General features: G+C 43.5%; 1 protein-coding gene across 3 annotated transcripts in view; it reads left to right on the top strand.

Annotated features, from left to right (window-relative positions):
* The window catches only part of SMG6 (SMG6 nonsense mediated mRNA decay factor), a 235,905-nt gene that overhangs the window by 95,156 nt on the left and 116,665 nt on the right, over positions 1 to 24,084 (top strand). For 2 of the 3 annotated variants that reach the window (XM_037070398.1, XM_037070399.1), the window contains exons 11-12: positions 14,820 to 14,936; positions 16,525 to 16,693. In XM_037070398.1, coding sequence (XP_036926293.1) covers positions 14,820 to 14,936; positions 16,525 to 16,693 — 286 coding nt within the window. Of the gene's footprint in view, positions 1 to 2,103; positions 2,109 to 12,501; positions 12,506 to 14,819; positions 14,937 to 16,524; positions 16,694 to 24,084 lie in introns of those variants that run through there. The other variant, XM_037070400.1, reaches the window with a different exon arrangement.

Below are 24,084 nucleotides of genomic sequence, written 5' to 3'. Positions count from 1 at the left end.
CTGTGGAGAAGGCCTAATACTTCTGTAGGTTATCTTCTCACCTAGCAGTTGTGTTGTAATGCTATAAAGAACTTTGAAATCAACCAGATCAAGAATCTGAATTCTGCCCTGGCTGGTGTGTCTCAGGGGGTTGAGCCTCAGCCTGCAGACTGAAAGGTCGCACGTGTGATACCCGATCTCAGGTGCATGCCTGGGTTGCAGGCCAGGTCCTCAGTTGGGGCACACAAGAGGCAAACAATTGATGTTTCTCTCTCGCATCGATGTTTCTCTTCCTCTCTTTCTCCCTTCCCCACTTTCTAAAAAAATTTTTAAATCTTTAAAGAAAAAGAATCTGAATTCTGTACTCAGTCATTTATCATCTGTGTGACCTTGATGAAGAAAGTTAATTTATCCTCTCTGAGGCTTAGTTTTCTTGTCTCTAAAATGGAGAATGTCACTGCCAGTCTGAGTTTCAGATTAGATAGCATATGCAAAACACCTTGCCCAGGGCCTTGGTACGATTAGGCACTCAGTAGATACCTAGTTTCTTTATCAAATTAGCCTCTAAGTTATGAACTCAAAATTTGAAATAAGAGAAAGAAGTTACAGACACGGACAGCAGTGCAGTGATGGCAGGGTGGAGGTGTAGGTAGAAGAAGGTATAGAGGTATAAATGATGATGGAAAAAAATAAAGTAAAAAAAATTTTCCCCTCTTTATTCCCCTTCACCCTGAGCACCCCCTCCCACCCACATTCCCCCTCTTTAGTTCATGTCCATGGGTCATATATATAAGTTCTTCAGCTTCTACATTTCTAATACTATTCTTAACCTCCCCCTGTCTATCTTCTACGTCCCATTTATGCTACTTATTCTCTGTACTTTTCCCCCCCCTCTCCCCACCCACACCCACACTGATAACCCTCCATGTGATCTCCATTTCTGTGATTCTATTCTTATTCTAGTTGTTTGCTTAGTTTGTTTTTGTTTTTGTTTTAGGTTTGGTTGTTAATAACTGTGAGTTTGTTGTCATTTTACTATTAATATTTTTTATCTTCTTTTTCTTAGATAATCCCTTTAACATGTTATATAATAGGGGCTTGGTGATGATGAACTCCTTTAACTTGACCTTATCTGAGAAGAACTTATCTGTCCTTCTGTTTTGAATGATAGCTTTGCTGGATAGAGTAATCTTGATGTAGGTCCTTGCCTTTCATGACTTGTAATATTTCTTTCCAGCCCCTTCTTGCCTATAAGGTCTCTTTTGAGAAATCAGCTTGACAGTCTGATGGAAACTCCTTTGTAGGTAACTGCCTCCTTATCTCTTGCTGCTTCTGGGATTCTCTCCTTCATTTTAATCTTGGCTAATGTAATTATGATGTGCCTTGGTGTGTTCCTTCTTGGATCCAACTTGTTTGGGACTCTCTGAGCTTCCTGGATTTCCTAGAAGTCTATCTCCTTTGCCAGATTGGGGAAGTTCTCCTTTATTATTTGTTCAAATAACTTTTCATTTCTTGCTCTTCCTCTTCTCCTGGTGGTACCCCTATGATTCAGATGTTGGAACGTTTAAAGATGTTCTGGAGGTTCCTAAGCCTCTCCTCATTTTTTTTGAATTCTTGTTTCTTCATTCTGTTATGGTTGAATGTTTATTTCTTCCTTCAGGTCCAAACTGTTGATTTGAGTCCCAGTTTCCTTCTCGTCACTATTGGTTCCCTATATACATTTTCCTTTATTTCACTTAACATAACCTTCATTTGTTCATCTAATTTCCGACCATATTCAACCAATTCTGTGAGCATCCTGATTACCAGTGTTTTGAACTGTGCATCTGATAGGTTGGCTATCTCTTCCTCACATAGTTGTATTTTTTCTGGAGCTTTGATCTGTTCTTTCATTTGGGCCCTTTTTTGTTTGTTTGTTTGTTTGTCTCCACATGCCTATTACATAGTAAGGGGCAGAACCTTAGGTATTTGCCAGGGTGAGGCAACCAACATCTCTGCTTTGTGATGCTATATGTCAGGGAGGGGTCCAAGAAGGAACAGTGCTCCTTGCTGCTTTTTCTGCTGGTTTTCAGTCACTTCGCCTGCGACCCACCAGCAAACTGGGCCCTTCTGGTGGTGATTCCCAGTTGGTGGGCTTGTGTACATTCTAGGACCCTGTGGGTCTCTCCAGCAGACTCTCTTGTGAGGCTGGGAGTTTCTCCTGCTGCCACCTCAACCCCCACAGGTGTTTTCAGTCAGAGACTTTGAGGCTTTATTTCCCTGAACTGGAACCCTGGGTTGTGAGGTCTGTCTCGCTTCTCAGTTGTTCCTCTTGGTTTATCTGCACATGAATGCAGGACTGCCCAGTCCGCACTCCGCTGCCTTGCCAGGTCCACCAGCCTCCACCTTGCCGCAAGTCCTTTCCGTTTGGTTGTCCCTCTCGCACCTCCTACTTATCTGAATGAATTTTTTCTTTAACTCCTTTGTTGTCCAACTTCCATAGAGTTTGACTTTCTGTCAGTTTGGGGTTTTGTTTTTAAATTTGTTGTCCTTCTTTTGGTTGTGCAAGGAGACACAGTGTGTCTACCTGTGCCTCCATCTTAGCTGGAAGTTCCTGTAAAGTAAAAAAATTTGGAACAATTTTTTTTGTTTCAAAAGTCAGACTAGCCTTTCATTCTAATATTTTTAAAATTTAAATAGTTTTGAGATAAATTGATGTATTTTAGACTAACACATGTTTAAAGCATACAGTGTAGTGCATTTTGACATATGTATACATTTGTAAAACCATCACCATCTTCAAGATAGTAAACATACCCTTCACTGCCCACGGTTTCCTTGTGCTCCTTTGTAACCCGCTCTTCCCTAGCCCTCCCAATCCCAAAACAACCACTGATCTGCTTTCTAGCGCTATAGATTAGCTCGAATTTTCTAGAATTCAATAGTATATTTGTGTTCTGACCCACTGCCTATCTCCCATACTCTGCATAACAGTTTTTACATTTGGCCCTGGCTTTTGTCGCTCAGTGGATTGAACACCGGACTGCTAACCAAAGGATTGCGAGTTTGATTCCCAGTCAGGGCACATGTCTGGGTTGCAAGCCAGGTCCGCAGTAGGGTGTGCATGAGAGGCAACCACACATTGGTGTTTCTCTCCTTCTCTTTCTCCCTTCCTCCTTTTCCCTTTCTCTAAAAATAAATAAATCTTAAAAAAAGAAAAAAAACAGTTTTGACATTTGTCCATGTTGTTGATTGATTGAACAGGTTGTTCCTTTTTATTGCTGAGTAGTCTTCCATTGTATGGATATAGCATAATTTGTTTATTCTTTCCCTTGTTGAATGGCATTTGGGTTTACCCAGTTTTTGGCTGTTACAAATAAAACTTCTATGAACATTTAAGTGTAAGTCTTTGTGTGGATATATGCTTTCATTCCTCTTGGATAAATACATAGGAGTGGTATAGCTGGATCATTTGGTAAGTATGTGTTTTAAGTGTTCAAGAAACTTCCCAACTATTTTCCAAAGTGTTTGCCCAACTGTTTTCCAAAGTGTTTGTGTCATTTGTATATGAGAGTTCCCATTACTTCACATTTTCACCAGTACTTGTTGTTCTGTCTTTCTGATTATAGCTATTTTAGTGGGTATGGAGTTGTATTTGTGGTTTTGATTTCTCTAATGATTAATAATATTGAGCATCTTACAAGAACATATTGAACATGTACTCATTTGCCATCCATATATCTATGCTCATTTTTAAAAAAATGTTACTAGGTTGAAAGAGCTCTTTACATATTCTAGGTGTGAGTCCTTTGTCAAATATATGTTTAACAACTATTTTCCCAGTTAGGAAATTTTCTCTGGCTTCTTGTTTCATTTTTGTTTTTTGAAATTTTTTTATTTTTATGAAATCTATTTTTTTAAGTTTGATTTTTACAGATTTATTGGCAAAGAGGCTATTTAACATGATATTGTAGCTGATGCTGCCAATTTTAAAAATTTCTTAATATTTATCTGATTGATGGCCCAAAACAATGCAGCACTGAAAATGCATAAGCAGTTTTATTTATGAAGAAAACAGTGCTAAGGCTCGTGCTTTTATGCAACTTTTCCCCACCAACTGCCCTTGCTAAAGAATGTACATACCAGTAGTCTGAGATTTATACCTTTACTTATTTTTTGAGCAGCAAGAACATGTTTAAACAGCTCTCTTAGCTTCTGCAATTCATTCTTCTTGTCATCTTTCTTCACTTTCTCATCACCTTCACTTTGTGCTGCTTGACATGGATATTACTGATCTGATGAATCATAGCCTTAATGATGAAGTTCTCTTGCTTTACTTCTTGTTCTTTGGACAGAAGGTCTACTTTCAGTGAATTTTCCCCCTTTTCCCCCTTTTGGTTGCCCCTAGCAGTTTCTGGCTCAGTCCAGATCAGGAGTCACACAGCTGGGCATCTACAACAGCTCAGGCAGCACCAGATCAGAAAAAGGGGCTTGTAGCTTCTGCATACAGTAATCAACTAATTGAGAAAATGTCCCCAAAATGTTTAAGTACCTTTTTCTATGTGAAAGAGAAGTGTCTAGAATCCTATGTCAGATCTTTTTTACTTTTGTTTCCTTATTTTAAATTTTTTATTTTGAAATAATTATAATTGAAGAAGTTGAAAAAATGCACAGGTAGGTCCTAAACACCCTTCATCCTTCCTTCCAAAATATTAGCATCTTGAATAACTTCAGTGCAATATCAGTACCATGAAATTGACATTGGCGCAATACACAGACCTTATTTAGATTTCAGCAGTCTCACAGATGCATTTGATTATGTTTGTGTGTGTAGTTTTATGCCATTTTGTCATACAGCTTCATGTAACTGCTGCCACAGTCAAGACATAGAACTGCTGCATCACTACAAAGCCCCCTCGTGCTAGCCCTATAGAACCATCCATCCCTGCTACCTTTCACACCCAAATCCTAACCCCTATTTTCTACCTCTACATTATTTCAAGAATATTATCTGTCTGCCTCACCAGTGTGGCTTGGTTGGAGTGTCATCCAGTAAACTAAAAGGTTGTAGGTTAGGTCCCCTGTTGGGGCACACACTAGAGGCAACCGATTGATGTTTCTCTGCCTCTCTCTTTCCCTCCCTCCCCCCCCTCTCTAAAATTTGTGCATGTGTCCTTGGGTGAGGATAAAAAAATTTTTTATTTAAAAAATTAAAAAATTATATTATATAATAGGATTATACAGTATGTAACCTTTAGAAATTGACCTTTTTCACCCAAGTGTAATTCCCTGATCCTGCATGGCTGAGTTGTATTCCATGGCATGGATGTTCCACAGTTAGTTTAACCATTCACTCACTGCAGGACATTTGGATTGCTTCCAGTTCTAGGCTGTTATGAATAAAGCTGCTATGAACATTTATGTGCAAGTTTTTTGTGTGCAAAAAATAAGTTTTTATTTCTCTGGGATAAATGTCCAAGAGTATAATTGCTAGGTTATATCATAAGTGCAATTTTAGTTTTAGAAAAAACTGCCAACCTATTTTCCAGAGCAGCTGGCTATACTATTTACATTTTCATCATCAGTGTATGTATGATCCAGTTTCTCTGCATCCTCACCAGCTTTACGATTTTTTATTTTAGCCATTCTGGTAAATGTTTAGTTGATATCTCATTGTAGTTATAATTTTCATTTTCCTAATGGCTAATGATAGTGAACTTTTGTGTTTTAATCCTCACTTGAGAATATGTTTTTATTGATTTAGACAAAGAGGAAGGGAGAGAGAGGGAGGAAGGGAAGAAGAGAGAGAAACATTGATCAGCTGCTTACCATACATACCCTGACCAGGGATGGAACCAGCAACCTAGCTATGTGCCTGACCAGAACAAACCCATAGACTTTTGGTACACAGGATGATGCTCCACCAATTGAGCCACCGGGCCAGGGTGATAGTGAACATCTTTTCACGTGCTTATATTTCATCTGTATATCCTTTCTGGTAAAATGTCTGTTTATATCTTTTGCCCATTTTCTAATTGGTTTGTTTGCTTTCTTCATGTTTTGAGAGTTTTTTTTTTTTTTAGTCCAGATACTAGTCCTTTGTAAGATGTGTCATTTGCAAATATATTTTCCCAGTCTGTAATTTGCCTTTTCATCCTCCTGCAGAGTCTTTGCAGAGTAAAAGTCTTAAATTTTTATGAGGTCCGGTATATCAATTTTCCTTTTTTTAAAAAATATATTTTATTGATTATACCATTACAGTTGTTCTGTTCCCCCCTTCATTCCCCTCCCCCCGCACACTCCCTCCCCCACCATTCTCCCCCCTTAGTTTATAACCACGTGTCTCAAGTTCTTTAGATTCTATATTTCCACTATTCTTGCCCTCCCCCTATCTATTTTCTACCTACTGTCTATGCTGTTTTCTGTACCTTCTCCCCCCTTCTCCTCCCACTCCCCTGTTGCTGACCCTCCATGTGTTCTTCATTTCTATGGTTCCACTCCTGATCTAGCTGTCCTCTTGGTTTGCTTTTGTTTTAGGTGTGGTTAATAACCGTGAGTTTGCTGTCCTTTCACTGTTCATATTTTTATCTTCTTTTTCTTAGATAAGTCCCTTTAGCATTTCATATAATAAGGGCTTGGTGATGATGAACTCCTTGAACTTGACCTTATCTGAGAAGCACTTTATCTGTCCTTCCATTCTAAATGAAAGTTTTGCTGGATAAAGCAATCTTGGCTGTAGGTCTTTGGATTACATGACTTGGAATACTTCTTTCCAGCCCCTTCTTGCCTGTAAGGTCTCTTTTGAGAAATCCGCTGACAGTCTGATGGGTACTCCTTTGTAGGTGACTGTCCCCTTATCCCTTGATGCTTCTAGGATTCTCTCCTTCATTTTAATCTTGGCTAATGTAATTATGATGTGCCTTGGTGTGTTCCTTCTTGGGTCCAACTTGTTTGGGACTCTCTGAGCTTCATGGATTTCCTGAAAGTCTATTTCCTTTGCCAGACTGGGGAAGTTCTCCTTTATTATTTGTTCAAATAAGTTTTCCACTTGTGGCTGTTTCTTTCCCCCTTCTGGTACCCCTATAATCTGGATGTTGGAACGTTTAAAGATGTCTTGGAGGTTCCTAAGCCTCTCCTCATTTTTTTGAATTCTCATTTCTTCATTCCTTTCTGGTTGGATGTTTCATTCTTCCTTCTGGTCCATTCCATTGATTTGAGTCCCAGTTTCCTTTCCATCGCTGTTGGTTTCCTGTGCATTTCCCTTCATTTCAATTAGTTTAGCCTTCATATGTTCCTCTAATTTGTGACTATGTTCCTCTAATTTGTGACTATAATCCACCAGTTCTGTTAGCATCCTGATAAGCAGTGTCTTGAATTGTGCTTCTGAGAGGCTGGCTATTTCCTGGTCGCTTAGAGTTACCGGCTCTGGGACTTTGAGGAGTTCTTGCGCCATCTTTCGGGCTGTTCTTGCCTGTTCCTTAGCAGGATTGGAGCCCTAAGGTGTTCACTAGCGCAGGGCAACTAAGTTGCTGGGTTGTGACGCTGTATGTGGGGGCGGGGCCAAAGAGGGACTATGGCGTCCTGTCTGCCACCTGCCGCCTTGGCCCTCACCGGCGCCACAGCCACCACCGTCACCAGGCCCACGCGTTTCGTTCCACTGCACAAAAGTGTGCCACCGCCGTCAGCCCTCGCCCCCTGGGGCCTGCGTGGTCCGCCTCACTGTGCGCGAATGTGCGACCGAGGTCAGTCTGCCCCACACCCCAACTGGTTCCGGGCTGCCTGTGCGCCTTGGTGGGGGGGGGCGGGGGGGTCTGTCCTGCCCGACCCTGCTCGCTGCTGGCTCCGCCCCTCTTACCGTCCCCGTTGAACGGTTAGATGTAGTCGGACTTCCGTATAATTCAATTTTCTGTCCTTTGGTTGTGTCTTTGTTTCTCCAAACCTTTGTTGTAATCAAACTTGGTTGTGGGAGAAGGCACAGTGTTTCCACCTATGCCTCCATCTTGGCGGAAGTCCTCAATTTTCCTTTTATAGATTACACTTGAAGACTTTTTCTTATTTCTTATTTTTCTTAGAAGTCTTATGGTCTTATGTTTTACATCTAAGTCTCTGGATCATTTTCAGTTGAGTTTCATATAGGATGTGAGATGTAGGTCAAGGTTCATGTTTTTTGCCTGTAGATATCTAATGGCTCCAAAACCATTTGTTGACAAGGGTTTCCTTTCTTTGACTTACTTGGGAATAGTGATTCTCTTTATTCTTCTTTTTCAAAGTTGTCTTAGTGATTCTAGGTCCTTAGCCCTTTCATATAAACTTTAGAATAAGCGTGTCTTTACCTAAAAAAAACTTTGCTGAGATTTTGGTAGTAATTGCGTTAGACCTATAAATCTTTGTGGGGAAAACTGACATCTCTTGCAGTATTGAGTCTTCCAGTTCATGAACATGGTAAACCTCTTCAGTTATTTAGGTCTTCTTTGATTTCCTTTATCAGCATTTTATAATTTTCAGCATAGAGATTCTTTAGATATTTTGTTAGGTTTATACCTAAGTATTTAATTTCATTGGCCTTATTGTAAACGGCATTGTGTTTTAAATTTTGCTTTCCACTTAATTGGTATCAGAGCTTTTTATGCAGATAATGGTTGGAATAGTCTGAGGTTTTCATGTTCATTTCAAAGAAGGATTAGAGCAGTTGAAGTTTGAATTGCATACATTTGAAAGCCAGGTATGGAAACTGGGTGTAGAAGCAGATAGATGTGAATTTAAATCCCAGCTCTGATATTTGCTGGCTCTGTGACCTTGGGCAAGTCGTTTTACTTCTTTGAGCCTGTCCTTAACTATCAGAAAGGGAGAGTAATACCCCTTTGCAAATCTTTTGTAAAGCTTTGAGATAATGTATATAAATGGTTTTGTGCCTAGCACAGGTCTCAGTATATCTTAAGTTATTATTTATGGCCACAGTGGAATCATGTCGTTTATGGTTAGGAGTCACAAATGAGAGAGGCAGGTAAACCTACTGTTATGAACAACAGACGTTTCTTGAACCCCTTCATAGTGCTGATTTTCAAGGACGTGAAGTCTTGACATAGCTATTTTCCTCAGGGGGCTTATCATTTTGTTGGCAAATATGTTACATGTATAAAAATTCCAGGACAAGGTATCACTTGTTAAGTTCCAAACGCATGGGGCAGACAGTGGGTACATCAAAGGACTTTCTCTTCCTGGGTTTTGTTTGCCCTTTTGGACCTTGTTCAGTGAGGTGGTTTCTGGATGTTGTTGATGAGAGAATGTGTGGGGGTGGGAGGGGGTGTGTACAGATTTAGGGGAAGGGAATCATGTGGGAATATGTAATTAATTTTTATACTTTCCCCAGTAAACCATCGACCCTTTTTATGATGTCATGAGGGATTCCTTAATTTTGCAGCTGCTTCCTGATTACGTCAGAGAGGAGCCTCTCACCCCACAGCCTGGAGCTGCACTCATACAAGAATTGGAAACAAATGAAGTGCTGAATATCTAATGGCTTCCACAGGGAGAGCCAGTTCAGACTTCCCAGGCCTCCTTATGCAAGGTCTTCCTCAAGTATTTCTGACCCCCTGAAGTGTCTTTGTTCTGGAAAGACAGGACTGGCCCAGAGCCAAGTGGGCAGGAGCCTTGGGACTCCTTGATGCATACCTCCCTCCCTCCAGGTGTTCTGCAATCCCAAATTTTTGCCCCTTTCCTGGGCCTTGTTGGTGGATGTTATCCTTCATTGAGGCCTCAGGATCCTCTGCAACCTGCTGAGATTATCAGCAGGAGAGTTTTTGACCTGTCCCAGTTCATCTCTTCCCTCCCCCACATCATCTCCATCTTCTCTTGATTTCCTTTCTGCAGCATTTCTGCCATCTGTGCACTCTTTCACACTCCATCTTCCACCTTTCTTAGAGAAAGATGTTGCATTTATTTGGCGTTGTAAAGTTTATGAAGTACTATACATATAATTTCTCTTAATTTAAACAAGTTCATGCTGTTAGTTTCTCAACTGGTCTCCCTCCCTGTTACCCTTTTCTAGCTACCCTAACCTGTCCTAAATGCTTTAAGTAGATTACTCTTAAAGCATTCTTTGTCTTCTTCATTAGATTATTATCCTCTCATGGGTAGAATCCTGCTTTCCTTTGTATCCTCCAAAATTGGGCACCCAAATAAATGTGTTTTGAAATAATGGGAGAGGTCACCTTGTTATAGCAGGTTGGGATTTCCTTTGCCCCCACATCTAACTAGTAAAAGAAGTTAGGATTTTACAATCCTAGAAAATCCGAAAGGAGTAACAGGCCTGACTGTAAGGCTCTTAGGGAGGAAACATCTTCCGTGTTCCTCTGGCTTATCTCAGCTGTACCCTGTTTGGGGATATGTCATGGCTTGCCTTCTACCCAGTCAGCCTTACTGTGTTCAGCCACTGTGCACAGTTATGTTCTTAGGTGTATTGGTGCTTGATTCTTCTGACTCACTCACGTATTTTGCTCCTCAAGGAATGCAATTATGCCTCAAATGGCATGGACTGTTTTTGCTCTGAGATTTTTGTCCTACACAGTGACTGCCTCCACCTCCTCTTCGGCCAGTAACTGCCACAGAGAACTCTGTGCCTCAAATAGCAGCAGTCAAAAGATGCTCTCACTGCCCACTTCCTGTACACAAGGAGGTTTTGGTGGGCCATTCAGGAACTGTGCCAGCCCTGTGTCTGACTGGTGACTGACTCATGAGAGAAACAGCCTTATGTCTGAAAGATAAGAGCCAACAAATCACCTCCAGGTGGTATTAGTTTGGAGGTGACTGACAATTCATTTCCTCTCTTTGGGAAGAGCCAGTGGGGAGGTACTCAGTGAATTAGTGGTCTTGCCTGCATTCTTCTCCAACTGTTAGTGAAACAGCCAGGCAAATGATTCTGTCTACTAGACTGGCTAGTGGAACCCAGTGCCCTCTGAACCCCTTCCACTGCTGTCAGGGTATCAGACTTAATGTGTCATCCATCCTGTGCCTTCCCTTCATTACTCTTCTCCTCTTATCAGGAAGCTGACTGTGTGCACCAGGGGGATACTCTGCTTGTTCATTGCTGCTAGGTTTTTTTTTTTTTTTTGACTAGCCAGACCTTATCCCTACTGATACTGGCTCCCTCCAAATCTTTCCCTGACCCAGGAGTTAGTCAGAAGCGATGGTTCTGAATGACTTTCCCTTTGCTGGGCCCAAAGGGTCCAAGCAGGTGGGCCTGCCTCTCCTCCCCTCCTCTTCCTTCTCCACCCCTTGTGCCTCACTCCCGTTTCCTGCAGGAGGATGCTTTGCCATCCTGGAGCCGTCAAGCACAGCTTTGCTTTGGCAGCACCCTCTCTCTCTCTCTCTCTCTCTCTCTCACACACACACACACACACACACACACACACACACTCTGGTTGGAGAGGGGACGTGTTTATCACTTTTCCTGGAGATTATCTGTTTAAGCACTTCTCTGACAGTTACAATAACAAGGGCAGTGTGTTGTGTTTCCCAGCAGAAGGACACTTGCTGTTGAAAGATGTATAGCACTAATTAGAAATACATAACATCCGGCCACATGGCAGCCTTCTCCCGGTCGCTCCATTTCCTGATTTCATACAACTTTGACGACAGTTGGTTTATGTTTTCCATGAATATGTTTTCAGAAAAATGAGAAAGTCTCACTGCTACATAGGAGCGAGAAGAATATTTCTGCGTGAGTAGGTATTTGGCCACAGGAAGAGTGGGAATGGTGGTCACCTACCCATCTCAGAGCATTTGTGAAGTGGCAAAAGTAAGTTCAGACCTCAGGTGACTTTCTTGGTAAGAAATGTTTTCATCTGACTTCCTTAGCCAAAACCATCCGCTTAAAATCCTGAGCAGGCCTGCTTTTGGAAAGAAGGGGAAAGGCTGTTTCACAATGTTAATGAGTTCTTCAGCTCATGTCAGGCTCTTGCTACCTGACACAAAGCCAGAGGAACCCAAGCAAATACCAAGGCAAACAATGCTTTTTCCTTCCCCACCCCACATCATTTGTTGGCCTGGCCCAGCCCAACTCTAGGGATATATCGGGCATTTGTCAGACTGGGGCCAGTTTCCCAGGTCTACCCCCAAAGTGGGTGGTCTCTGGAAATCTAGATGCTGTTTTCCTACCCACTTGTGTGAGCAAACTTTTCAAGGAGTGGCATCATATGGCATCTAGCCCACAGAGGCCCCGATGAGGTGAAGAGCATCTCTTGAAGATACCAGAGCACTTACTGTATTTCTCACTGGAGGTGCTGGGTTCAAGTTGCCATAGTTACTTGGGTAAATAACTGGTTTTCCCCCCCACCTGGCTGAAATGTCCTGTGGTTGCAGGGACCCTGTTTCATTTGCAGCCATGTTCTCCACAATACTCAGCACAGAGTGGAGCACATTGCAGTTGCACAGTATGTGCTGCAGGAAGGGCTCCATCCGAAGTGGTCAGTCAGAGGCTGACAGAAACCCAGGCATTCCGACCCCCAGGTAGCTGTATTATTAACACTTGCTTGATCAGAGCAGAAAGGCTTAGTGGTTTTTACCTCCACATCAGTCAGACCAGACACCCAGCAGGAGTGCTGTCAGGCCCTTTCCTGGGAAGGTGGGAGGCAGGGAAAGGGTTGAGGTGATGCGAACATGGTCATGAAGCTGCCTTTGACAGGCTGCTCTGAGAGGTAGTTCAGCCCTTCAGACCTCTCTCTACAGCAGGGAGGCTCCAATTGCTCCCCCACCTGGTGCCCAAGACCTTGTTACAGGAGGCTTAAAAAATGAGCCAACCTGGGCTCCCCAGAGGCCACAGGTGTCATTACTCTTAAGCTGTTCAGTGTCTCCCTTGAGCCCTAGCCCCGACTTTGAATTCTGAGAAATAATCTAGCCTGAGATTGCCATTTATTATAGAAATAGAATGGGCTTGGTGAAAGTCATTTCCCTGCCCCATCTTGTTCTTATCTAGGCTAATGAGAGTGTCTTATCATAGCCTTTTGGCTTCTCGAAATGCTAGTCTCTTGGAGCCAAGACTTCACCCCTATCCCTTCCATGGACCTTCTGTGTGCAGGTAACTTTTGCCTGAATGCCCGTCTGATGAAGGGACACTAATGTGTACTCTGTGTGTTATCCACCAGGATGTGGGCTTCACTTGGTCTAGTTTCCTCCGGACTTACTCCTCTCTTCCAGGTTTTGTTGCTAATTAGAGGCAGGCTGCTGGCAGCGCTTGGCAGGAGCCTGGGCTGAGTGGGGATGGTTGTCTAGACAGTGCTGCTGCCTACCAGAGGGGTGGAGGGAAGTGTTGGCAGTTTTTCTTGGGATGGTTTCTACATCTTCTCCTTTCCTATTTCCATGCTTTCCTCTTGGTTCTTAGATACTTGTTTTCTGTCTCTAACAGAGGTTTAGGGCCTTACCAGTAGTGATCTATTCTAATCACATGGATTGTTACCACTTCCTCAGTGCCTGCCACAGTGGAGTTGGAAAGTTAAAGAACGATATTCAGAATCAGTGGGCAACGATATTCAGAATCAGTGGGCATATGGTAGGATGGCTGGAAAGCCACAATAGAAGAATTGCTACACTGATGCTATTCATATGTTGGGACCTTCTGAGCAGCAGCCTGCTCCTTCTCACTCCCATGGTTTTCAGAAGTGGTTTGGAGCTGGCTTTGTGCACTCCAGTCATGTTTGCTCCTGTGGCAAATACAGGAATAACTGGAGTCAAGACTTTAGTTAGGCTTTGTTTGACAAGACTAGTGTCAATTAGGGGAGTGCAGAGGGGACTACCCCTTGGTTATCAAGGTTAAAATGCAGGCAGGGACTGAGATCAAACAGGTGGCTAATTATCCTTTTAACACTCAGAGATTCCTAAGTTCTCCTATGTTACAGAGGGAATTAACAGATTAACTGCTGCCAGAGGGAGTTAGTCTGGTCCCTGATTTCATCTCCTATGTGTGTACTTGGTGTCTCTTCCTCATTGGACTGTTGCCTTCGGTTTGTCACCAATTCCTCTCAAGTCTGGATGAAGTGGCTATCAGGGAGGGCCACTCATAAGGTGCAAGGTTTGGGGTTGTATATGTAGCTTACGCCAAATAGTACCCCTGGACACCACCAAGGTGGCTCCTTTCACTGAACTGTAGCCAGAAGGAAGTTAGTCTGAGAAAGTGAGGTGGGGAAGGATACTAGTATTGGGAGCCAGATTTATTTTTCAGCACTAGGGGAAATAATTTGTGAAAATAAACAGTAATATAGATTAAGTGCTTATTGTGTGCCATGCACTGTCCTGTATAAAAGCAACTCATTCAGTGAAACTACATCATTTGTAAGTGTCATGTATTCTCTTAAGAGGAGGAACATAGAGGAGGTAAGGATGGGACCAAAGGTTGTGACTGAGGAAGATAACTTTTAAATTTGTATTTTTATTATTTTAATCGGTGATTGTACTCCTGCTATGTATACATTAGAGAGACTGAGTTAATTAAATATGCGTTTTTGTAACTCTGGCCTCACACCAGTAGCTAACTAATGAAAGGCAGAGAGCCTTCAGCTCCAAATCAGACTGCCTACCTCGGGGTAACTGGTTCTTGGGAAGTGATGTGATACAGAATTTATACAGTCGGTCCCTATAATAACCTTTTGAGTGTTTGCCCACACACCAGGTATCATGGTAAGTGCTCCACGTTCATTATTTTATTTAGTCTTCCAGCTCCCCTTTGACAGAGGAAATATCACTACCCTCAGGCTTACATGAGGAAAAGGAACCTGGTGATGTGACCAAGGATTGTGCACCTGGTGAGGTAGGGAAGAGTAGCCCTTGGTCCCCAGCTTACTGATGGGATTTCATTTGCCTCTCCTCAGACTGCTTCTCGGAGGAGTGTCGCTCTGTGATCCAGGAACAAGCTGCAGCCCTGGGCTTGGCGATGTTTTCTCTCTTGGTGAGGCGCTGCACCCACTTACTTAAAGAGTCTGCCAAAGGTAAGCAGATGAGGGACACCCCTGACCGGTTGGCTTTCTAGCTGCCTGGGCCCTGTGACAATAAACTCAGAATACTATGCTGCTTCCTCACTGTCCTTTTCCTCTACTCCATTCTTCTCCTTCCCAATATGCCCTCTTTCTTTTGCCCACCTAACTAGTCCCCGCTTCCTTTTCCAGTCTGATTACCTTTCTGGCCCTCTCTCTTCCTCGTGGAACTATGCCCTTCCTCTTTTCTCCCTCAGTAGTTAGGGTTTTCACTGTACCTATGAGCTATTGTGAATTCCTGCCACTTTAAAAAACCAGAAAAGTAAGTTTTCCTTTTTGTTCATAATTGATCTTTTGGTTTCCCCCCTTTAACTGTAGGTCTTTCTTTTCTGGTACCTTGGTAGGTGCTATAGTGGCTGTGAACCAGCCATCTTGGGAGACTCACCGGACTAGAGCAGAGACTATTTTTAGCCCTTGTGTTGAGCAGTGTCCTGTATCCTTTAAGTCTGCCTTTAGAATTCCAATCCTGACTGCTGAGCCATGTAAGGCAGGGTTGAAGGTTGTACCTTTCCTTAGCTCCTGGATCAGTACTTGTGAAGTTTGTCCCCTCTCTCATCCTCCTGCAGTCATCAGCTTTGTGAATGCCTGCAGCCTCTGAGGCCAGTTTTTATTTTGGAGGGAGGGTGGGAGTAACTTTTAATTTGGAAACAATTTCAAATTTATAGAAAAGTTGCAAGAAGTATGCAAAGAACTCGTGTGTGTGTGTGTATATATATATATTACCTTTCACCCACATTCTCCAGTTGTTAGCATTTGACCCTACTTGCTGTAAGTTCTCTCTATTTCCATACACATACATCTACTTATGTTTATTATTTTTCTTCTGAATCGTTTGATTATAAGTTGCAGACATGGTAGCCCTTCACCTCCAAATACTTGATTTTGTACTTCCTAATAACAAGGACATTCTCTTACATGACAGTACTGTTATCAAAATCAGGAAACCAACACTGATATAGTACTGTTATTGAATCTACAGACCTTATTCAGTTTGTACCAATTGTTCTAAAAATATGTTTTTTTCTGGTCTAGGATCTACTCCAGCATCACACTTTGCATTTAGATGTCATGTGTCTTTAGTCTCCTTCAGTATGGAATGGTTTCTTGATCTCTCTTTGTGTTTTATGACCTTGCCATTTTTAAGTGTGCAGAGCATTTATTTTGTAGACTGTCCCATAATTTGAGTATCTCTAGTATTTCCTCATGATCAAATTCAGGTTAGGCATATTTGGCAGGAACTCTGGTGCCATCTCAGTACTGTGCTAAAGAAAAGCTAAAACAGGGGCGTAGAGGCCAGAGTAGTAACTTCAGCCAGGCCACAGGTGGAACAGAAACAGCTCTCTGCAGGGTCAGACCCAGTACACTCGTTCTCTCTCTGTCCTGCTTTTCAGAATCCTTTTAGGTGCTGGCACTTGTCCTCCGCTTCTGGGCCCAGCTTTCCTTGGTCTCCCTTTCCTAAGAGCTTGCTGCCGTCCCAGCGCCCCAGGCCTCCCTCGGGGCCCACAGCAGACATAGGCCCAGTTCTCACCCTTTGCCTCTGCAGCTCAGCCGTCCTCTCCTGAGGACGAGGATGACCAAGATGACATCAAGGTGTCTTCCTTCGTCCCGGACCTGAAGGAACTGCTCCCCAGTGTGAAGGTCTGGTCAGACTGGATGCTCGGCTACCCAGACACCTGGAATCCTCCACCCACATCCCTGGATCTGCCCTCACAGTGAGTCAGCCTGTTCATTCCTTCAGCGCTGCTGGCTTTGGCCAACCTGTGTTTCCAGTTCTCTTCTCTGTCTCTTTCCACCCACAGCCCCTTGTTTCTCTCTTCTCTCCCTCATTTAACTTTGGTTTTACTCCTTGAACACCATCCGATGTGTCTTCCAATGTTTTAGGTTATTTTTGCCTATGCTCCAGGCTTTTCCTCTTCCTTTCTCAGTCTCTCTTTTTCTCTCACTCCATAGCTTGTTCTGTTTTGTTCTTTCTCCTTGCTCTTGCTCTCTCATTCACTTCATATTATTCATGCTCACTGTTTCTGCAGCTTCCTCTTGAGTGTCGGTGTGCATGTGAGAGAATTTGTCTCTTTCTCTCCCGTTTAGTTTTTCTCTCTGCATCTTTCAGGCTATTTCTCACTGCTTCTTGTGCTGTCTTGTGCACTCTGCTTCCTTGTCTTCCTCTCACAGCATGTGTATGGGGAAGGGTGGATGCATGTACCTCTTTACTCCATTATCTTCTCTCCATGTGTCTCATCAGCATACCCCACCTCTGTCTCCCTGTCTCTGTATTTCAGGGTGTCTGTCGGAGCATTTGTTGGTATGAACATGTTCACCTGGGAAGTATATGTGTGTGCCTGAGTGTGTCTATGTAGATCTGTTTAAATTTGTATGGTTTTTTCTCTTTTTAAAAATTGTGGAGATGCACACACATGTATATCACAACAAACTTAAAAATATATATAACAAAATTTGCCATCTTAACCATCTTTAAATTTTTTTAAGGGTTTTATTTATTTATCTTTAGAGGGGAAAGGAAGGAGAGAGGGAGAGAAATATCAATATATGGTTGCCTCTCATGTGTCCCCTGCTGGGAACTGGCCTGCAACCCAGGCATGTGCCCTGACTGGGAATCAAACCGTGATCCTTTGCTTCACAGGCCCGCACTCAGTCCACTGAGCTACACCAGCCAGGGCTAAATTTTTTTTTACTTACTGATTTGAGAGAGAGAGAGGGGAAGGGAAAAAGAGGAGGAGGGGAGAGACAGAGAGACACATTTGTTGTTCGATTTTATTTATGTAGTCATGTGTTGATTCTTGTATGTGCCCTGACTGGGGTGCAAATCTGCAACCTTGGTATACCAGGATGATGCTCTAACCAGCTGATCCTGGCCAGGATCTGACATGAACCATTTTTAAGTGTACAATTCAGTGACATTTTACATTCCCATTGATGTGCAACTGTGTCTTTGTATCTCTGTGTGCATTGCATCCCTCTGTGTTCCTGTTTAGGTCTGGTTGTCTCTGTATGTCTGGGTGTCTGTCTGTATTTAAATGAGGGTCTGTGTGTTTCTGTCTCTGGGTGTCCGTGTAAGTGCCATTCAGTGTGTGCCTGTCTGGGTCTGTCTGTGTGTGTGTCCATGTGTTGTGTTCATACCTATGCCTGCGTCTCCATCCTTCCTTGGGTTTGCGGATCTGTTTGTGGGGTTCTTGGGTCCCCAGGGGTCTGTTTCAATGTGTGTCTGTAGTCTCCATGTCTCTGTGTCCATATCTATGTCTTCCTATGTTTTGTGTCAGACTCTGGGTCCATGTCAGTCCATGTCTGCTTGGTCCTCCCATGTCTCTTTGTGACTGTGTCCTGTGGAAGTATGTATTTGTACATGTGCCTGAATGTCTGTGTCCAAGGCCATCTGTACCCATGTTCATGTTTGTCTGAGACTGGGTCTCTCTGTTGAAGGGGGATTTCTGTGTATGTGGGTCTGCCTATATTTACCCACCTTACTTGTGTATCTTTGTCAGTCTCACTTAACTGCTTGCTTGCCTCTGCCTCTCCCTTCTGCCTGTCTCTGTCTGTCTTGGCGTGTCCCTTCCTGCTTGCCTCTCTTTGTCTGCCTCAGCTGTTTTGTGTCAGAGGTCAGCAAAGTATGGCCGGTAAGCTAAGATAGTTTATACTTTTTTCATGGTTGAAAAAATATTTCACAAGTCATTAAATTGATATGGAAGTCCAATTTCAGTGTCCAAAAAGTTGTATTGGGATATAGCTATGCTTATTTGTTTATTATCATTTGCACTTTGTCTGTGGCTGCTTTTACCCTGCATGAGTCGAGTTGATAGTATTGGGTTGGCCAAAAAGTCCATACGTTTTTTTTTTCTGTAAAATAAAAGATACATTTTTTATTTTCACCAATAATTTTATTAATTTGAGTTTGAGTTATGTATTTTGAGTTTGTCAGCTGTCTCCTGCATGGTGTAATGTTGATTGTTCTCAATTAATGTCCTGATTTGGTCTTTATCAACTTCAACTGGTCTGCCTGACCATGGAGCATCCCAGCAAGAAATCTCTAGCACAAAACTTCACAAACCATTTTTGACATGCTCAGTCAGTCACAGCACCTTCTCCATACACTGTACAAATCTTTTTTTTTTGCATTTCAGTTTCATTTTACCTTTCCTGAAATAATAAAGCATAATATGCCAAAAGTGTTGCTTATTTTCTTCCACCTTCAATATTAAAATGGCTACACAGAAATTGACCAGTTTTGATAAGTTTTCTCTTAATGCACACTGATAGGACAGCTGTCACAATATAATCTAACAAAATTGTTTTGAATGAAGTTAAAGACAACTAAGTCCTACTACAGCCATCTTATAGAAAAAAACAAATGAACTTTTTGGCCAACTCAGTAGTTGTGACAGAACCCTTATGTTCTGCAAAGCCTAAAATATTTGCTATCTAGTCCATTACAGAAAAAGTTCACCAACTCCTGATCTATATCCATGTTTCCATGTGTCCCATTTTTTCCTTATCATTGTCACTGTATGCATGTGTATTTGTGTTGGCATGATATTCTCTTTGTGTATAATGTAGGTGCCTATCTGTGGTCAACTGTTAACTGTCCATCTCTCTTCCTCTGTTTCCCTTTCTCTTCTTTTCCTATCACTGTCTCTCTCTTGGTTTCTCTGTCTGTATCTTTGCCTCTCTCTCTGTTTCTCCTTTATAGAGAACAGATTTTCTCCTTCCTCTTCTTCCATCTTTATATTGTGATCTCTAGCAGGAGTAGTACACTGAGAGCTCCTTCTGGCTCTGTGTCGGGTATGTATGTATGTGTTTGGTAACAAGCATCCATACCCAGTATCTCATCATTCTTCTCCAGTGCTCCTCTGGGAGGGGGAAAATACTGGAGCATACAGAGTGGAGACTGAGGCTCCTGCAGACAGTACTTCTAGGGAATGAGGAGAGGTGCTTCTCTGGGCTGGGGACTAGCCATGTGAGTCTCTATTTGTAGGTGACCCACAGAAGGAATACTTCTGCGGAGATTGCTGGCCAGTGGTTATTGATCTTTCTGTGTGGACTGTGTAGTTAACTCTTCCTCCCCTTTCTTTCTTCAAATTTCTTTCTTGTTCTTCACCCCCATGGACGATTTGGCCCTCTTTCCCTATGCCTCCCCAGCTCTAACTCTGTAACTGTGTGAGTGATGCCCACAGCATCAACAGTTCTCTGCATTCTTCCTGCAAACCCTCCTAGGCTTCCCAAATGCATTCGGGCTGAGGCCTCATGAGCCAGGGTTAAACCCTGAGCTGGGCAGCTGGGGCCACACAGATGAACTGACAGACCTCCTAGCTAGGGGTCAGCTGTTTCCTAGCCATGCTTCCCAAAGAGTTAATATGTACAGCCTTAAACTTTCCAGGCTGTTAATCTATAATGCCAACTAGGCAATTTGCAATTTTGGAAAGAAAATGACAAAGAAAGGCTCAGCTCTCCAAGTATGTGAAGCCACTGCTTCTGAGCATGTGCAGGAGTCACAGAGTGTTCCTCCCTTACTTTCAGGGGTTTTGGAAGCAGACTGTTTGTTCCTAAAGCCTAGGTCTTCCCTGGGTCACCTCACCTGACGACCATATGTCCCTTAGATATCGTCCATCCAGCCCCTGTTTACCCATATCCTGGGCCATCAGGCCTGTTAACTCTCTTTTGCGGCTGTCTCCTTTCATCCCTCCTCCCTCTCTTGTCCCCTTTGGCTTTTGTTTGGCTGAGGAAATGGAAAGCTCACACAGGAAGTGCTGGGCCTCATTTGCTTGAGGTGCTGAGTCTGTTTTTTCTTTGGATGCTGCAGCAAATGGCCCGTTGCCGGCTTCTGCGAGCTGCTGCCCATCTTTGGGCAAGGGCTCAATCAGCAGCTGGGCACGTGGTCATGAGCTACAGGCATCCCCAGCTGGGCTTTACCTCCTGGGCTAAAGAGAAGCAGAGGGGGTTGGGACACTTGACAGATTTGCTTAGTCTTCTCAGACTTTTTCACAGGGTGGGGGAGCAAATCTGACCAAATAATGTATTGAATTGATTGTCCAATAAATGAGTTCCTATAGCTGTGGGCACCACTTACTCTAATGAATGCAGTCTAGGCTAGAGAAGTCAGTATGGTAGAGAATAGAGCCCCCGTCTGCACTCTATCTCTGTCGGATCAGCACTGGTTATCTCTGGAAGGCAAATTTAAGCATAAAGGAGGGGCATTGTTGTCCTGGTGCCTGACCACAAGGCATGGTGGTTTTGAGGGCTGGTGCCACTGTTGGACAGGGTAAACCTGGCCTAACCATCACTGAGGATAATCCTACCTCATAGCCTTCAGGTCCAAGCAATGGAAACGTGGAATATGAATTTATCTCCTTCCTTTTCATTTTCTCATATGGTCACCTAACACTGAGTAAATACTATGGTTGAGAGATTGGCGAGGTATGGTGGTTCTCTGGTTTCAAAGTTGCATCTGATGCCTATTGATCTTTGAATTGTGGAACCTTTTCTTTAAGACCATAAGGAATGACATATTCAAGATCTGTAGATGTCAGAATAGTAATCCTTCTGAATGAAGGATTACTTAAGGTCCTTGTGTGATCTTCATTTTGGAGGGCTTAGGAATGCTCTTAATAGAGTAGGAAGGAAAGGGCTTAGCATCTCTACTTTGCATGCTATCATTGGCCTTGGCCTGCATTTATTCTCTATGAAGACAAACCCCTCATTGATAAGGTGGCCAGATAGCCTCCGTTTTAGTTGGCTTCTCCTCCAGAAACCTCACCCCCAGATTGTCTCCTTGACACATTAATTTAATCCTGCTCCCTGTCTCTGTTTTGTTAACTATCTTTCCTTGTACAGTTAGAGAATCCTTTCGAAGCATCCTCTACTCTCCTAAGGGTGTTCCAAAGCCCATCGTTAGTCTCCTTGATTCTCTCCTCTTGCCCATATTCTTCTTCTTTCTGGCCAGATCTACTTTTCCAAGGCAGTAGCCACTCAGGCACATGCAGAACACTTAGAGTGATGATTATAATAGACAATCACTGACACTGCAGAGTGATAAGGGCAGGATTTCAGGGCCTTCCCACATGGTGACACTTAAGTATGTGTGCTGGGTCAGCATGTCAGTAGGTTGACTTCCCATTTGTACCTGTTGTAATAAATGGCTTTATATCCCAGGAGATTTTGGTATAGAGAATTATAGCAGGGTGTGGAAAGTTGCCTTGGGCCACTGTAAGAGACAGTGTCAAGTGCTTTGGTCTGTTTAGATCAGACCATAGTGTTTGGAGGGGCCATCTACTAATGGGGGTTGGGAAAGGAGTCGGGGCCCAGTTTCTGTGCCAGACCTTTCATTAGAAGGGAAAGGCAACTACTCCCCACTTTACCAAATAAGCATGAGTAAGGTTGTGAGTGTCAGGTAATAGAAAGGAGCAGAGCAGAAGGCTTCCACAAGTCTAAGCATAGTGATCTCTTGTATCCCAGGACCTTTGGCAGGGCTAGGGCAATGGGACAGCCTACCTCATTTCATCTTCTCTGCTGAAGCCAAATCTTCCCTCATCTTGATCTCTAGTTCTCAGTAAGTGAAAGAGTCAGGGGACTTTGAGAACATCCAAACCTAGCCCAGCTGTGGCAGTTGGTTTATTGCTTTCAGCTGGTACTTGAACCCAGGTCCTGGTCTTGGAGGCTTTCCCAGGTTTAATCCCCAGAGCTTTCTCTGCAGCTGTATGACACTGCGCTGACCCCGAATGAGGATAGGAAAATAGAACCAGTGCCAAGCCAGAGTCTCTTTTTCATTTGGAGTCTGGCTGTCTGCCCATGACCAGGGTTACATAATGGGAAACATAGCTGGGGCTCTGGAGAGCCCGTGTTTCACCAGGCTGCCCAGACCTTCGCATTCTGATGCTATATATCTTCCTAATTGTAGCTCGGATGCATTTATCACACTGTTGGATTGGAGTACTATAAAAAAAAAAAACTCCAAAAATTCCTGGACTTGCTGCTTTTCCATGGTTTGTCTTGTAGAGTCTACAGAGCATGCTGGAAAAGGCTTATAGGGATCCCTCTGAGGTGCTGTCACATAGGGAGACATAGATGCAGGGAGTATTCAGTAAGCTAATTTCCTCTGGGCGTCTGCATGTGTTGACCTTGTAGGATGAGACAGAAATTCTTGAGTTAAAAAACAGCTAGTTCACTCATCCTCATAGGGCAGCTCTGAAATAAGAACTAATCCCAAGTCTAATCAGCACCCCTTCAAGGACGCTTAATACATCTTCCCAAAAGGGCATTTTAGGAGGTCACTAAGTAATAGTCCATCAGCACTTCCCTGAAGGAAGTGGTGGTGACTGTGGGAAGCCCCTTTGCTACCCTGGCTCCCCACCCAGTCTCCCTGGCTCCGGGTTAGGGCGTCAGCACTATAGCCTGGCACCAGGGGGTTCCTCTTCCTCCAAGTGCTGAGTGTGGGGCACACGTGACGTCTCCCATGGCGGGAACCTCTGTCCCCTCCCCCCTCTTCCCACAGGACTCCTTGTGAGAGGAAGGGGTGTCGGCTTAAGGCTTCAGTCTGACCCCAGCAGGGTACAGCAGCTGACCCCAGGGAGAGTACTTTCCAGCTCTGGGCCGAGGTCATTTGGGTCCAGTGTGTGCTAAACTAAGAAGATGTATTGGAGTGGTTACAGCTAAAATTTAGAGAGGCGGGAACCGTGAGAATCCGCACCAGGGAGGCCACCGAGGGCTCCACTCATGCTGTGGAGATGTCCAGGTCCCTTGGGGGCTGCTCTTTCCCAAACACACTGTGCTGATGGGTTTTACACACCACAGTGATGTGACAGAGGCTATACTGTAGCTTGGGAGAACTAAAATCAAATAAGGCACTGACCTAGATAAAGGTTGAGGGAGGCATAGTCAGAGGTACTTGAGAAATCCTGGAGTGAGGTTACTGTGACCTGTTGTTGGCCATAGGGCTCCAGCTGCACTTCTTAGAACATAGAGAAGTTTATGTACTTGGAGTAGTGTGGGGTGTCTGAGTTTCAGAATTTGACTTGCCATATTGGGCAAAATTAATTTAAGTTGGGCACTTTCCCAAGGGCCCATGTTGACTTGTTGGATTCAGGTCCATTTCAGCTAT

Source organism: Sturnira hondurensis, unplaced genomic scaffold (genome assembly GCF_014824575.4).
Source record: "Sturnira hondurensis isolate 20B ecotype Veracruz unplaced genomic scaffold, ASM1482457v3 Scaffold0018728, whole genome shotgun sequence".
Lineage (NCBI taxonomy): Eukaryota > Metazoa > Chordata > Mammalia > Chiroptera > Phyllostomidae > Sturnira > Sturnira hondurensis.
This window is presented reverse-complemented; position numbering and strand designations above follow the sequence as displayed.